The following is a 16,070-nucleotide window of genomic DNA, read 5'->3' on the forward strand; positions in this document are numbered from 1 at the left end:
AGTCAAGTCTCTGTCCATCACCATTTATCCCCCCTTTACCCTCTTCTACCTCCCCACCCCCTCTCCCTCTGGTCCTCACCATGCTGTTGTCTGTGTCTGTGAGGTGTGTGGGTTTTTTTCTTAATCCCTTCACCATTTTCGCCCTGACCCCCAACACCCCTCTCCTCTGACAGCTGTCAGTCTGTTCTCTGTATCTATGAATCTGTTTTTATTTTGTGTGTTAGTTTATTTTGTTCATTAGATTCTACACATAAGTGACATCATATGGTACTCATCTTTCTCAGACTGGCTTATCTCACTTAGCACAATACCCTCTAGGTCCATCCACGCTGCCCCAAAAGGTAAAATTTCCTTCCTTTCTTTTTACGGCTGAATAGTATTTCATTGTGTAAATATATCACAGCTTTTTAAAAAAAAAAAATATTATTTATTGGGGTGAACCACAGCTTTTTTATCCACTCATCTACTGATGGGCACTTGGGCTGCTTCCATATCTTGGCTATAGTAAATAACTGCAGTGAACATAGGGGTGCATGTACAGAGACACAGATCCATACACATGCAAAATAAACACACATGTGATATACATGACACAAACAGACATACATAAACACACACTTTACCTACACAGTAGCCATTTGGAAGCTATTAGAAACACAGCTTGGAATATGATCCCAGAAGAACCCCAAATTCCCATTTTTGTTTTGTGACCTCGATTTCCTGCATTCTTTTTTTTTTTTGAATCATATGTCAACATTTATTCCAGTACTGCTGGCATATGGGAGAGCAGCAGGTCATCCACAAATATCTTCTCTCGATTTCTTGCATTCTTCTCAACTAGGGCCGTGGTCGGCAAACTGCGGCTCGCGAGCCACATGCAGCTCTTTGGCCCCTTGAGTGTGGCTCTTCCACAAAATCCCACGGCCTGGGCGAGTCTATGTTGAAGAAGTGGCGTTAGAAGAAGTTTAAGTTTAAAAAATGTGGCTCTCCAAAGAAATGTCAATCGTTGTACTGTTGACATTTGGCTCTGATGACTAATGAGTTTGCCGACCACTGAACTAGGGCAATAAAAACCAATGCCAGGGTTTATGGCTTTGCGTTGCAGGTTTTGGGGGAAATAGGAGGGCGGGGGACAAAGCTGGCCCAGGAGGTGCTGCGCTCCTGTGGATGTTCCTAAGGGGAGTGCTGGGCGGGAGGCGTCACCGCTCCCCCAGCAGGAGGAGTGGCTGCAGCAGCAGCACCGCCCTGGGGGCCAGCGAGGCCCCATCAGGAAGAGGGCGGAGCCCGCACTGGGCTGAGTCATCAGTTACTAGTGCTTCCCAGGGGCGGGGCTTCCCAGGGGCGGGGCTTCCCAGGGGCGGGGCTTCCCAGGGGCGGGGCTCCCACAGGCTCTCACAGCACGTCCTGTGCAAGGCGCTCTGCAGACAGAACTCCTTTTGAATAATCGCATCCCATGTGGGCCTACACAGCCAAGGCGCTGGGACCTGAGCAGTGAATGGCAGCTCCTTTCCTCCTCCCATCTCTCGGAGGTGCTGGGTACTGATTAAATGGCAGGTGCCGGCGCTTCCATGGGGGTCAGTGGATGCTAGAGTGGAAGAGTTTTAGCAGGAGGAGAAGAAAACCTCCCAGGGTCCCTCGCGGCTTGGACATGAGAGGCTGGGCAGGCATTTGCGATTCGTCATGAGTTAGGACACGTTTCCCTGTCACCCAGCGCCCCGCTGTCCGAGCAGGCACAATGCCTTAAGTGAAGGGGGACGTGGGGGTCGCAGGGCCTTCCCTGCCCGCTGGCTGTCAGAGCCAGAGCTGCCCCTGTCAGACGGCGTCACGTGGACAGTATCACTGCCATTCTGAATCTTGTCCACACAGCTGCCTGGCTGTGCGTTGTTTTCTGAGACACTCGTTGCCATGTTCAGGTTATTTTGATAACTTCCAGTTTGTCTTGGTGTGTACCTAATACCCATTTTTTTAAAAAAAAATCTGACTCGCCGAAACCGGTGTGGCTCAGTGGCTAGAGCGTCGGCCTGCGGACGGAAGGATCCCGGACTCGATTCTGGTCAAGGGCATGTACCTTGGTTGCGGGCACATCCCCAGTGGGGGGTGTGCCGGAGGCAGCTGATCGATGTTTCTCTCTCATCGATGTTTCTAACTCTCTATCCCTCTCTTTCTCTCTGTAAAAAAATCAATAAAATATATTTTTTTAAAAATCTGCGTCCCCACACCGGGTTGATACTGTCTAAGCTCTGACACTCCGCTGTTTTCTCAGCTTCTAAGCAGAGGCGGTGCCCGCAGCCTGGGAGCAGAGGACGAACCTGTCCTCTCTCAGGTCCCAGTGGGACCCTGTCCTCTGCCAGATGCGAGGAGTTGCAGTTTCTGGCTGCGAGCAGGGTTGCCCTGGGACTTGCCGTAGTGCAGGGTGGGGACCGCAGCCCCGGCTGGCGGAGGCAAGGAATTAGGTGTGCGATGTGGGTTCTGCTCTGAAGCATCCACTGAACCTGAGGGACCTTTCTCCTGAGGACACGAGAGGGACATGGACAGGACACTTGCCCCTTCGTACCCAAGACAGGGTTGGAACAACTAATTCCCAGGCCCAGTAGCATGTCCTGGGGTGCAGTTCATCCCTCAGCCACAAGGGGCGCTGGTTCCCAGGGAAAGGTGTCCTATCTGCTTGCTGGTTAATAGGTTGCATGTTTCCCTCCGCTTGCTGGTTCCCGTGTTTCTGCCCTGGTCAGGGTCTCCTTCAACCGCGCAGAGCTGGTCTCTTCAACAGAAAGCTCTGGCCGTCCTGGGAGTCAGCCCGGGGCTCACTTATAGGCAGCGTGTCGGCAAAGGCGTGGCCGGCTGGTTTGTTGCAAATGTAATAGTTATGTCATGAGCTTTGCCTACAGCACAAATGAACATGTGTGTGAAGCATGTATGCATGGTTTTGTAGGCCTGTTTATGTGTGTATGTATATACCTCTAAGTACATGGAAATGGGTAAGAATTTGAAAAGATCAGCAAATGGTTGCAGTTTCCAAAAGCAAGTCTTTCTTTTTGTTTTTAACACCACGCTACTGATTTTAAAGGCTTTGTTAATCAGTTCATTTGCCACCCGTCTTAGAAAGCTCTATCTCTTTGTATGTGGCGATTTCCTGGATGAAATAAGCCACAGAAAAATATTGTGGCAGAATGAAACAAGTCTTTGTGAATAGAGCTGTGGATGACAATTCTCACAAGCGTTGTTTTCTAAAGCGTTTGTGTAAAATTTGATTTTTGCTCCCAAATGCAGCTGGTGTGGACACGCATGTGGGTCTGTATCTCAGGTGTGCTCGTGTGTTTTCAATACCTCCCGCCCTGTGTGGGACATGCCCAGTGTGTGCTTCGGCTCAAGACCTGGCATTAGGAATCGCGCTGGGCACAGGCGTGGGAAAATGCCTATGGGTTTCATTCCTTACAGCGGTTCGAGGAGATTAGCAACATCTGGGTCTAGTCCTGTTTGGGAAGAAGGTGTTCATTGAAATTGGTTGCTCATTTTTATTATTTTTTAATTATAAGTTATAAATGGTATGGCATTTTCTTTCTTTTTAAATTTTATTTATTTTTAAAATATATTTTTTATTGATTTCAGAGAGGAAGGGAGAGGGGGAGAGAGAGATAGAAACATCAGTGATGAGAGAGAATCATTGGTCGGCTGCCTCCTGCACGCCCCCCACTGGGGATGGAGCCCGGGACCCCTCAGTCTGCAGGCCCACGCCCTATCCAGCGAGGGTGGTTGCTCACTGTTCCTCGTTCCTCCTCTAGACCAGCAGATGCCCAGTGTCCGGGAGCCGGTCCGGGAGCACAGCGGGGCCTGCGGCACCCCGCCCCGGTGTCTGAGCCACCCCGCGCCCCGGAAGCGCCAGAGGTGCCCCAGGAGGGCCGCGGCAGGGCGGGGACCCTACCCCGGGATTACAGATACTCCGAGGACCTCGCCGCCGCCCCCCTGCCCCCGCCGGGCCCAGGGTCCCAGGCGCAGGGCGGCCTCTCGGCCCCGCACTCCGGGGGGCAGGACCCCCGGCCTGTGAGCGCCGCGCCGCTCGCCAAGAGACCTGCCCCGCAGAGGCCGCCGCCGCCCAAGCGGGAGCCCAGGCCTTTCAGGGGACCGGCCAGTGCCACCCCCGCGGGCACCCCTGCGGGCAGTCACCTGGCTGTGCCCGGCAGGCCCCTGCCCCCGCCGTCTCCCTGCGCCTGGGCGGAGAAGCCGAGCGGCGCCCAGCCCACCGACGGCCCCCGGGCCCCCGGGGAGCGGGCCAGGCAGCATGTAGACGAGCGCCCAGCCTGTCCGAAGCGAGAAGCACCGCTGCCTTCCAAGTTCCGGCCCCTGCAGACGTCCGCCATGGAGACCTCGCGCTCCCCTTCTCCTCAGTTCGCCCCCCAGAAGCTGACGGACAAGCCCCCGCTGCTCATCCAGGACGACAGCTCAGCAAGGTAGGGCCCTGGGAAGGTGGCCTCTGCCTCCCTCCCCTTTCACGGCTCCCTTCCGCCCGCGGGAGGTTTTCCGTGCGCCCTCCCTGCCCAGTGTGCCCTCCCTGCCCAGTGCCTGCCCTCCCTGCCCAGTGTGCCCTCCCTGCCCAGTGTCTGCCCTCCCTGCCCAGTGCCTGCCCTCCCTGCCCAGTGTCTGCCCTCCCTGCCCAGTGCCTGCCCTCCCTGCCCAGTGTGCGCCCTCCCTGCCCAGTGCCTGCTCTCCCTGCCCAGTGCGCCCTCCCTGCCCAGTGTGCCCTCCCTGCCCAGTGCCTGCCCTCCCTGCCCAGTGCGCCCTCCCTGCTCAGTGCGCGCCCTCCCTGCCCAGTGTGCCCTCCCTGCCCAGTGTCTGCCCTCCCTGCCCAGTGTCTGCCCTCCCTGCCCAGTGCCTGCCCTCCCTGCCCAGTGCGCCCTCCCTTCCCAGTGCGTCCTCCCTGCCCAGTGTGCCCTCCCTGCCCAGTGCGCCCTCCCTGCCCAGTGCGCCCTCCCTGCCCAGTGTGCCCTCCCTGCCCAGTGCGCCCTCCATGCCCAGTGTGCCCTCCCTGCCCAGTGCGCCCTCCCTGCCCAGTGTGCCCTCCCTGCCCAGTGTCTGCCCTCCCTGCCCAGTGCGCCCTCCCTGCCCAGTGTGCCCTCCCTGCCCAGTGTCTGCCCTCCCTGCCCAGTGCGTCCTCCCTGCCCAGTGTGCCCTCCCTGCCCAGTGCCTGCTCTCCCTGCCCAGTGCGCCCTCCCTGCCCAGTGCGCCCTCCCTGCCCAGTGCGCCCTCCCTTCCCAGTGCGCCCTCCCTGCCCAGTGTGCCCTCCCTGCCCAGTGCCTGCCCTCCCTGCCCAGTGTGCTCTCCCTGCCCAGTGCGTCCTCCCTGCCCAGTGTGCCCTCCCTTCCCAGTGCGTCCTCCCTGCCCAGTGTGCCCTCCCTGCCCAGTGCCTGCCCTCCCTGCCCAGTGCGCCCTCCCTGCCCAGTGTGCCCTCCCTGCCCAGTGCGCCCTCCATGCCCAGTGCGTGCCTCCCTGCCCAGTGCATGCCCTCCCTGCCCAGTGTCTGCCCTCCCTGCCCAGTGCGCCCTCCCTGCCCAGTGTGCCCTCCCTGCCCAGTGCCTGCCCTCCCTGCCCAGTGTGCCCTCCCTGCCCAGTGCCTGCCCTCCCTGCCCAGTGTGCCCTCCCTGCCCAGTGTGCTCTCCCTGCCCAGTGCGCCCTCCCTGCCCAGTGTGCCCTCCCTGCCCAGTGTCTGCCCTCCCTGCCCAGTGCCTGCCCTCCCTGCCCAGTGCGCCCTCCCTGCCCAGTGTGCCCTCCCTGCCCAGTGTCTGCCCTCCCTGCCCAGTGTCTGCCCTCCCTGCCCAGTGCGCCCTCCCTGCCCAGTGTGCCCTCCCTGCCCAGTGTCTGCCCTCCCTGCCCAGTGCGCCCTCTCTGCCCAGTGCGCCCTCCCTGCCCAGTGCCTGCCCTCCCTGCCCAGTGCGCGCCCTCCCTGCCCAGTGCCTGCTCTCCCTGCCCAGTGTCTGCCCTCCCTGCCCAATGCGCACCCTCCCTGCCCATTGCGCCCTCCCTGCCCAGTGCACCCTCCCCGCGCGGTGGATGACCGGTGCCTTGCTTCGCCCCAGAAGTTGGACTTGCCCTTGGTCTGGAAAAAGCACGGAGGGGCCCAGAGCCCCTGCGGTCCCTGGATTTCTAACTTGTTGGGGAGCTGCTGTGAAGGAGGGAGTAGACCACCCTTAGTCCCCTTCATCCAAGCCCCAAACCTTATATGTGTGATACCCGCAGGCATCTAGGGACAAGGGCGGGGCTTATTTCTAAGCACTTTCTGATTGTGATCATAACCCAGTGTAACCCTGACATGAGACCTTTGGTTGAAATTGGTGGGTTTCATAATATCCATTATGTCCATACTCCTTTTTGTCTAGATCTTTTTGTTTTGTTTTATTTTTTGTTAATATTTTTTCCATTGATTTTTAGAGAGCGTGAAGGGGAGGGAGGGAGGAGGAGAAAGGGAGAGAGAGGAACATCAATATGAAAGCGACACATGGATTGGTTGTCTCCTGGGAGCGTGTGTCGTGACCTGGCTGGGAATTCACCAGGTACGTGCCCTTGACCGGGAGTCGAACACGAAACCCTTGGTGCAGGGGCCGGTGCGCTAACCAGTGAGCACACTGGCCAGGACTGGTAGGTCTTTTTATGTGAGAAGGTAAGTGGGCACACGCCTTGTGTGAAAGCAGAAGGAAACCTGGTTCCATTCCCTGCTGCTGTCAGGATTCCCGGCACGCAGGTGGAGGCGCTGGCAAAGGTGGGCAGGCAGGGGCTGGCCGGTCAAGCGCCCTGACCGAGCCTTCGGCCCCTCCTGTCGGCGTGCCTTTGAGGGCCTGAGCCTGCACACCGCACCCTCAGGAGCGGGGGGAGGTCCCTCCTGTGCTCCCAGCCCCAGGGACAGGGTGAGGCAGCGGGTGAAGTGGGGCTCGCAGCACCCCGCGTGCCACAGCGTCAGCTCTGTTGGGCTCACGTGGCAGATCTGACGTTAAGCCACCGAGTTAGTTGAAGGAGAGCCAGCGATTGGGGCTTGGGCTTGATTTTTCCTTCCTTCCTGGGCGCCAGTAGGCGGCTCTGTCTCCGATAGGTCCTGTGAGAACACGTTTGTCCTGGTGGCAGGGTCCCCCGGGGCGTGGTCCTGTGGGGTGCAGCCCAGGGCACCAGCCGGCGTTCGGGGTGTCCTGGACGCAGCCCCGTTCTGTTGACCAGGCTGTTCCTTTCCATTTTCTGTCTCTTTCCTGTAGGGGTTCTAAAAAACCTTTCTAGAAAAGGAAAAGTGGGGCCCTAGCCAGTTTGGCTCAGTGGGTAGAGTGTTCGCCTGCGGACTGAAGGGTCCCGGGTTCGATTCCGGTCAAGGGCACATCCCTGGGTTGCAGGCTCCTCCCTGTCCCAGGCCCTGGTCGGAGCTCCTGCAGGAAGCAACCAATGATGTGTCTCTCTCACATCGATGTCTCTCTGTCTCTCCCTCTCTCTTGCACTCTCCCTAAGAATCAGGGGAAAAATAGCCTCGGGGGAGGATTAAAGAAAAACAACAAAAACAGAAAGGGAAGTGTGTGCTTAGTGACTCAGTCCAGATAACAGGGGAGCCGTGCGCCCGTTGGGTGCCAGGCCCCCGGCTCCCTGGTATGCCAGCCGCGCGGAGGGTGGCTTCAAGTGCTGGGTGGCGGCATGCAGGCCCGAGTGGCACCAGCTGGCCCGGCGCGCCTGGCCTTTCAGCGCCCGGCTCTTCTGTTTGCAGAATCGAGCGGGTGATCGACAACACCACGGTGAAGATGGTGCCCATCAAGATCGTGCACTCGGAGAGCCAGCCCGAGAGGGAGAGCCGCCAGGGCCTGGCCCGCGCCTCCGAGCCGCCCGCGCTGCCCAGCGGGCTGGAGAGAGACCAGATCAAGACGCTGAGCACGTCGGAGCAGTCCTACTCCCGCTTCTGCCTGTACAGCCGCCCGGGCGCCGAGCCCCAGCCCCGGGCCCAGCCCCCCGCCCTCTCCGACGGCCGGGCCTCCCCGCCTGCGCTCAGCTACGGGAAGGCCAGGGAGAGGACGGCAGAGGACCTGAAGTCGGAGGAGCTGGCGCGGGAGATCGTGTGCAAGGACAAGTCCCTGGCGGACATCCTGGACCCCAGCGTGAAGGTCAGGACCACCATGGACCTGATGGAGGGCATCTTCCCCAAGGACCAGCAGCTCCTGGAGGAAGCGCAGCAGCGCCGGAAGCTGCTGCCCAAGGTCCCCTCTCCCAGGGCCGCGGAGGACAAGTGAGTGCCCGCTGTGCGTCTGCGGGGTCTCGTGGGCTGCGGAGGGCCAGGGGCGTCTGTGTATGTATAGAAATGTATCCTCTCCTGAGGATCGTTTTCTCCCATTGATTTTTTCCCCAATTTCTTTTCCAATTTTTTTATTAAGGTATTATATGTGTACATATCTTACCATTGCCCCCCCACCCCACTCCCATACATGCCCTCACCCCCCAGAGTTTTGCGTCCATTGGTTATGTTTATATGCATGCATACAAGTCCTTTGGTTGATCTCTTATCTCCCCCACCTCTCCCGAACCTTCCTGCTGTAATTTGATAGACTGTTTGATGCTTTACTGCCTCTGTATCTATCTTGATTCTTTAGAGAGAGAGGGAAGGAGGGAGAGAGAGAGAGAAAGAAACAGAAACATTGATGTGAGACACATCAATTGGTTGCCTCCCGCTCGCACCCCAGCTGGGGCCTGGGATTGAACCTGCAACTGAAGCATGTGCCCTTGACCGGAATTGAACCGGGAACTCTTCAGTCCGAGGGCCGACTCTCCAACCACTGAGCCAAACTGACTAGGGCCGCACACAGTTTTTTGTTTGTTTGCTTTCGGAACATATTTTTATTGATTTCAGAGAGGTAGGGAGAGGGGGAGAGAGAGAGAAATATCAGTGATGAGAGAGGCATCAATCGGCTGCCTCCTGCACGCTCCACACTGGGGATGGAGCCTGAAACCCAGGGGTGTGCCCTGCCCGGGAATCGAACCAGGGACCTTTGGATGCATGGGTTGGCGCTCAACCACTGAGCCACACCAGCCAGGCTCCACAATCATCCTGTTGCAACAGTAGGCTGCAGCGCCAGGGGAGGGCATCACATGATTTATTCATTCACTTTAGAGAGAGAGAGGAAGGGGGAGAGCGGGACATGTATTTGGTGTTCTGCTTATTTATACACTGAGTGGCCAGATGATTATGATCTCTGAACGCATAATAATCTGGTCACTCAGTGTATATTCTATATAATAAAAGGCTAATATGCAAATGGTCCCCTTGACCAGGAGTTCGACCAGCAGGCTGGCTGGCCAACCGCCCATGTCCCCTCCCCCTGGCCAGGCTGGCCGGACTCCACCCATGCACGAATTCATGCACCAGGCCTCTAATATACACACACACACACACACACACACACACACACACTGAGTGGACAGATTATTATGCGTTCAGAGATCATCATAATCTGGCCACTCAGTGTACATTAATTAGTGGACTCTTATACGTGTCCTGACTGGGGATGGAACCCGCACTCTTGGCGTTTGGGGACGATGCTCTAACCAATGAGCATCCGACCAGGGTGAGGGTGCCTCTCTCCTAGACAGCTGTCCTCATACACCTCCGACACTGCCAGAGGAAACTGTCCGTCTGCACTCTTCTGTCCCGGGCAGAGACTTTTATTATTATTTTGTAAAAATCCTCACCCGAGGATATTTTTCCATGGATTTTTAGAGAGAGTGGAAGAGAGAGGGAAAGACAGAGAGAAACATCGATGTGAGAGAGACACGTTGATGGGTTGCCTCCTGCACACGCCCTGACCAGGGCCTGGGCCGGGGAGGAGCCTTCAACCAAGTACGTGACCTTGACCAGAATTAAACCCAGGACCCTTTGGTCCCAGGACCCTCTATCCACTGGGCCACACTGGCTAGAGCCCGGGCGGAGACTTTCAGACATCCTTACTTACTGCAGTTCCCCCCGCTTTTAGAAACCCTGCCCCTTAGCCTTGATGAATATCCATCTGGCAAGTCCTGACCTTGTCACCTACCTTGTCCTCCTTTTGCTGCCGTCTCCCTGGCTAGTGTCCTTCCGAGGGCGCCATCATTGGTCGCAGCCCCGGTTGCCGGGTGACCGTGGGTTGGTGCCCATGATCGCAGATAATTGAGGTTCTGGCGTTTTTACAGGCGAGAGGAGCCGAGCGTGCCGGCAGCCGTGTCCCTGGCCACCAATTCCGCATACTACAGCACGTCGGCCCCCAAGGCGGAGCTGCTGATTAAGATGAAGGACCTGCAGGAGCAGCAGGAGCCCGAGGAGGACTCGGGGAGTGACCTGGACCACGACCTGTCTGTGAAGAAGGTAGGACAGCCTGGGTTCCCCATGGCGGTACGCGCAGAGGCAGGCGGGGGCGCACCCGGCCGCACCCCTCAGGGGCCCCGCACCACGTGTCGGGGCGTTTGTGCTTGCTTCTGTGCAGGGCAGTGGCGTTGGGGGCAGTCATGTTAAGCCCTGGGGTTAGGTGCCCCGTTCTAAGATGGCGCGTTTCCAGCAGGATCTTTGCCACCTTTTTGTAATGAGATCCAGTGTCACATAAGCTAATGGGCACCATTCTCTTTCTTTTCCTTTTTAATATGTTTTTATTGATTTTAGAGAGAGAGGAAAGGAGAGGGATAGAGAGAGAGAAACATCAATTAGCTGCCTCCTGCACAACCCCTACTGGGGATCGAGCCCGCAACCTGGGCATTTGCCCTGACCAGGAATCGAATCTGTGACCTCTTGGTTCATGGGTCCATGCTCAACCACTGAGCCACACCAGCCGGGGTCATTTAAGTTCAACTGATACGTCCCTTTTATCCTGGTGAAAACCCAGGGAAATCATTGTGTGCCCTTCAGAGAACCCCGTGTCCTCTTGAAATATCAAGTTCACATGTCTGTAAGCAGAGATGGTCCCAACTCCAGCAGTGGGTTGGAACGTGCTTGCGTAAGCAAACAGCATCGTTGGATCAACTCCAAGACTCCCTCGCCCGGCACCTGGGGATATGGCCATGGACAGCAGCGAATAGAGCACCTTCTCTGGAAGCTCATGTTCTCAGAGGCCAGGTGGGGCGGCAGCCAGCACACAGACAGAGACACGTGCTACACGAGGCCAGCGCACACGCACGGCCCGGCCCGGCCTGCCGCCTGCGTGGCAAGAAAGTGGCATTGAAACAACCGCATCCCTTCCTGTGCGTGTGGGCGGGTGGCTCTCGCATGACAGCAGCAGGGCTGCGTCCTGGAAACAGTGGCCGCGTGGCCAGTGAAGTCAGAAACATTTGCCATCTGGCCCTTTGCAGAACAAGTGTGCCAACTCTTTGGTTCTTTTTTTTTTTTTTAAATATATTTTATTTATTTTTTACAGAGAGGAAGAGAGAGGGATAGAGAGTTAGAAACATCGATGAGAGAGAAACATCGATCAGCTGCCTCCTGCACACCCCCTACTGGGGATGTGCCCGCAACCAAGGTACATGCCCTTGACCGGAATCGAACCCGGGACCCTTGAGTCCGCAGGCCGGCGCTCTATCCACTGAGCCAAACCGGTTTCGGCAACTCTTTGGTTCTTACTAGAGGCCTGGTCCATGAGATTCATGCACTGGGGCGGGGGGGCCGGGGGGGGGTGTCCCTCAGCCCGGTCTGCCCCCTCTCGCAGTCTGGGAGCCCTCGGGGGCAGGGAGCGGGCCTAAGCCAGCAGTCGGACATCCTTAGCTCTGCGGTAGAGGCTGGAGAGGCTCCCACCACTGCCACTGTGCTCGCCAGCCATGAGCTCTGTGGGAGTGCACTGACCACCAGGGGGCAGCTCCTGTGTTGAGCGTCTGCCCCCTGGTGGTCAGTGTGTGTCATAGCAATCAGTCTTCTGTCATTTGGTTGATTTGCATATTACCCTTTTATTATATAAGATGATGATGATGATGATGATGATTTTGTTAATCCTCATCCGAGGATATTTTCCCATTGATTTTTATTTTTTTCATTGACTTTTAGAGAGAGTGGAAGGGAGGGGGAAAGAGAGGGGGGTGAGAGAGACACCGATGTGAGAGAGACATATTAATTGGTTGCCTCCTGTACTCGCCCCAACCGGGTCTAGAGAATGAACCTGCAACCCAGGTATGTGCCCTTGACAGGGAATCGAATCCGTGATGCGTAGGCCAACACCCTAGCCATTGAGCACACCGGCCAGGGCTGCTCTCTGATTTGATGATGCAAAATGAACTTGCGCCTGGTGGGACTGCCTTCCGTGCGGCGGGCGGCCCAGGTTGCGCACTCCTGACCCCGTGTGCACGCTGCCCTGTGCCCCGCAGCAGGAGCTCATCGACAGCATCGGCCGCAAGCTGCAGGTGCTGCGGGGCGCGCGGGAGAGCCTGCTGGAGGACATCCAGGCCAACAGCGCCCTCGGAGATGAGGTGGAGGCCATCGTCAAGGACGTGTGCAAGCCGAACGAGTTCGACAAGTTCCGCATGTTCATCGGGGACCTGGACAAGGTGGTGAACCTCCTGCTGTCCCTGTCGGGGCGCCTGGCCCGCGTGGAAAACGCCCTCAACAACTTGGACGACAGCGCCTCTCCTGGCGATCGGGTATGTAGGACGCGTGCGACCTGGAAATCTGGGGGCGGGGGGCTGGAGGCGGACCCTCGGGGAGGTTCTCCTGGGGGAGCTGAGTGAATGCCTCGAAGGCGCACACAGCGCCTGTCCACAACGTGATGCAGGATGCTATTGAGTGCGGAGGGCGCTCTCCTTGTGTAACGGAGGGATGGCGTGGAGGTGCGGAGCGGGTGGGCCGTTACCCCTCGGCTGTGCGTGGCTGAGGCAGCTCCCCCTCCTCATTCTTTTTTTTTTTTAAATATTTATTTCTTAAAAACCCTCACCCAAGGATATTTTCCATTGATTTTTAGGGAGAGTGGAAGAGAGAGGGAAAGACAGAGAGAAACATCGATGTGAGAGAAACACATCGATTGGTTGCCTCCTGCACGAGCCCCGACCAGGGCCCAGGCCGGGGAGGAGCCTGCAACCGGGGTACGTGCCCTTGACTGGAATTGAACCCGGACCCTTGAGTCCGCAGGCCGACGCTCTGTCCACTGAGCCAAACTGGCCAGGGCTCCCCTCCCCTCATCCGGCGCTGCTCAGTGGCCAGGTCTGGGCGTAGCCGGTGGGGGGTGAGGCCCTCGTGTCAGGCATGGGGAAGCCCAGGCTTTCAGAGGCAGACATGCTGATGCGGTGAAAGGCGTGGCGCCAGGTTGTAGGAGGCGACTTCATGCTTCCAGGTAGAAAATGAACGCGCGAACAGAGACGGGGGTCCCGCCCCCAATCTCAGCAGCTTTGAGCCCGAACCAAATTGATAGAATCGGGTACGATCCGCTTCCCTTTCGGTTTGGAACCCGCTGGCTGTGCCTCGCCTCTTTCCACCCGAGTGTGTTTGTTCCGCAAGCGCCTGGCCACGGTGGCCCAGCGGGGAGCAGGCTGTTTGCGGCCGCGTTGAAGCTCGGCTCCTGGGCTCTGAGCTCTTCTGTGTGGCGGCGTTTTTTGCAAAGTGCAGCCTCACCCTGCACGCCCCCCACTGGGGATGGAGCCCGCCACCTGGGCCTGTGCCCTGACCGGGAATCGAACCGTGACCTCCTGGTTCATGGGGTCAACGCTCAACCACTGAGCCACACTGGCTGGGCCTTGGCACCTTTTGAGCATCCCAGAACTCTGTTGCTTTCAGTCCCTTGGTCACGCTGGGGTCACCTTGGCCGCCTCCGTTAGGCAGTCCAGGCCCATACGTGGCACTGGAGGTGGGACATGCCTTCGCACCGACGGGGGGGGGGGGGGTGTGCCACGGCCACGAGTGCTTGCGCCCACACTCAGGACTCAGTGCTGTCCTATCAGGGCTGCACCGCTTCCACCCTGGTCCTCACTGGCATCTCTCTCCCTCTCTCTCTCTCCCCCCCGCCTCTCTCTCTCTCCCCCACCCCCTCTCTCTCCACAGCAATCGCTGCTCGAGAAGCAGCGGGTCCTCATTCAGCAGCACGAGGACGCCAAGGAGCTCAAGGAGAACCTGGACCGCCGGGAGCGCGTGGTGTTCGACATCCTGGCCAGCTACCTGAGCGACGAGAGCCTGGCCGACTACGAGTACTTCGTCAAGATGAAGTCGGCCCTCATCATCGAGCAGCGGGAGCTGGAGGACAAGATCCACCTGGGCGAGGAGCAGCTCAAGTGCCTGGTGGACAGCCTGCAGCCCGAGAGGAGCAAATGAGCCGGCCTCGTGGGGCGGAGCCGGGCCTGCGCCCCGCCCCGGGCAGCGGCCCCCAGCCTGGCTGGGTGCCCCGTAGTGAGGACCCTCTCGTAGCGACGTGGCTGTTAGAAAAGCGATAACTCGTGTTTGTCTGGGGTGATGCATTGGGTGTGTAGTTTCCCCTTGGATGCTGAGCAGAGTGGCTCCCCTGGGGTGTTGTCCTTTACAAGGAGCCCCATGTGGCACGGGCCCTGGTGGCCGGCGAGCTTCTGCCACGGAGACCGCAGGCTCTGGCCCGTACTGCGCGCAAGGGCCCCCGGCAGCGATCGCGCTGGCTTCCTGCGTCTCCCGCTGCCAAACCAGCCATTTGGGCAGCGCTCAGCGAGTCCCCAGGGTGCTCAGAGGGGACACCTGGCGCACGGCTTCTCTGGTGATCCACGAGGGGTGTGGCCTGCCACGTTTTATCCGTGTCCGTCCAGTGCTGTTAGCGCTCACTGTCTTTCATATAATGTGCTCTCTGACCCGGCACACACCTGTGATGATGATGATGATGATGATGATAGTGATAATTTATTAACATAGTTTCCAAGTGGTTAGAAACCAACTGTGAAATGCATAGCCTTTGTGTTGGGTCGCTCATTCTAAAAGCGCCACTCGAGTCGTGTGCATGCTTTCAAACCCACGCACCAAGCGGACGGCTTCAGTCCGTCTCACCTGGCGGCGCGGGGTCAGGCGTGTTCCCGCAACGTGAAATGCCTGGTAACAAGTGTGTGCGGTAGTCCTGTGCTTGCTAGGTGTTTCCCGAGACCAGTGGATCGTTCTTAAATTCCTTTGTCCCCAGAGCATTTGTGTCGTGTGCATATGGTCATTCATGGGAATTAGCTGCTTTTCTCCTTTTGCCTCTTTCAACCTGTCAGCATGCCCCGAAGGCCCATTCGGTTTCCTTAGAGCCCGCCTCCGGACTCCCGGGGGTCCCTCTACAACTTTGCCCCAGAGTTGACCGATTCCGGCCCCTTTTTATCGGTTGACATTGCAAGATTCTGGAGAGTCTGTTCACTTCACAAACACACCCTGTCATGGTGTCAGTTTGCAGTTGACAAGTCAGGCTGGGAGAAGTGATTTGCAGATCACACATGTGACAAAGGAATCCTCTCCAGAATATATAAATAACTCCATACAACTCAACCGCAAGAAAACCAACAGCCCAGCTGAGACGTGGGCAAAAGATTTCACCAAAGAGGACATGTGCGTGGCAAGGGAGTGTAGGAGAAAGATGGTCAGCCGCCAATGGCTGGATGGTAACTTATTTTTACCTGAATCACTGTGGAGCCGGTATCTCTCTCCTCCGATGCTCCTCTGATGCAATGCGTGGTCAATGGTGGGAGAACCCCTTGAATGAGTTCATGTCGGGGTAACGTGGACATTCGTTTGATGGAGCGGTTCTTTGAGGCCCGTTTCCCCTTCTTCCCTATAAAAGAAGTTTTCCAGCAGGTGGGGAGACCTCTCTGTCAGCAGCGACTGCCACCTACCCCAACCACACACGCCAGTGTCTTAGGACCATGGTCCACGCTTCCTGAGCCAGGAGCCGCGAGCCAGGCTCCCGGGCCGCGGTCTGGATGTCGCTTGCCACGCTGAAGGGTCCGCACGGGCCAGCTTCAGGTGCTCAGGCTGTCACCGCTCTTTTTGGCAACGGAACCACGCCAAGTAGACAAATGCCTTTCCAGGCGTGTCCACTGCTGTCAGTTCAGCTGTGACGTGGGAATCCTGCCTCTGGCGGTGAGAAGCGGCCACGTCGGAGAAGGCCCAGCTGGCTGCTCGCGGACCCCCGTGGCCCTCCCTC

The 16,070-nt window shown here is 57.9% G+C and overlaps 1 protein-coding gene across 4 annotated transcripts in view; it reads left to right on the plus strand.

The window, feature by feature from the left end:
- SHROOM2 (shroom family member 2) overlaps window positions 1–15,846 on the plus strand; it is a 104,704-nt gene extending 88,858 nt beyond the window's left edge. For 2 of the 4 annotated variants that reach the window (XM_054720287.1, XM_054720288.1), the window contains 5 exons: window positions 3,780–4,445; window positions 7,727–8,239; window positions 10,174–10,345; window positions 12,322–12,594; window positions 13,985–15,846. In XM_054720287.1, the coding sequence (XP_054576262.1) occupies window positions 3,780–4,445; window positions 7,727–8,239; window positions 10,174–10,345; window positions 12,322–12,594; window positions 13,985–14,251 (1,891 nt within the window). In that variant the 3' untranslated portion in view covers window positions 14,252–15,846. Of the gene's footprint in view, window positions 1–3,779; window positions 4,446–7,726; window positions 8,240–10,173; window positions 10,346–12,321; window positions 12,595–13,984 lie in introns of those variants that run through there. The other 2 variants (XM_054720290.1, XM_054720291.1) reach the window with 2 other exon arrangements.
- The last annotated feature ends 224 nt before the right edge of the window (window positions 15,847–16,070 follow it).

This window comes from Eptesicus fuscus, chromosome 1 (genome assembly GCF_027574615.1).
Source record: "Eptesicus fuscus isolate TK198812 chromosome 1, DD_ASM_mEF_20220401, whole genome shotgun sequence".
NCBI classification, from domain to species: domain Eukaryota; kingdom Metazoa; phylum Chordata; class Mammalia; order Chiroptera; family Vespertilionidae; genus Eptesicus; species Eptesicus fuscus.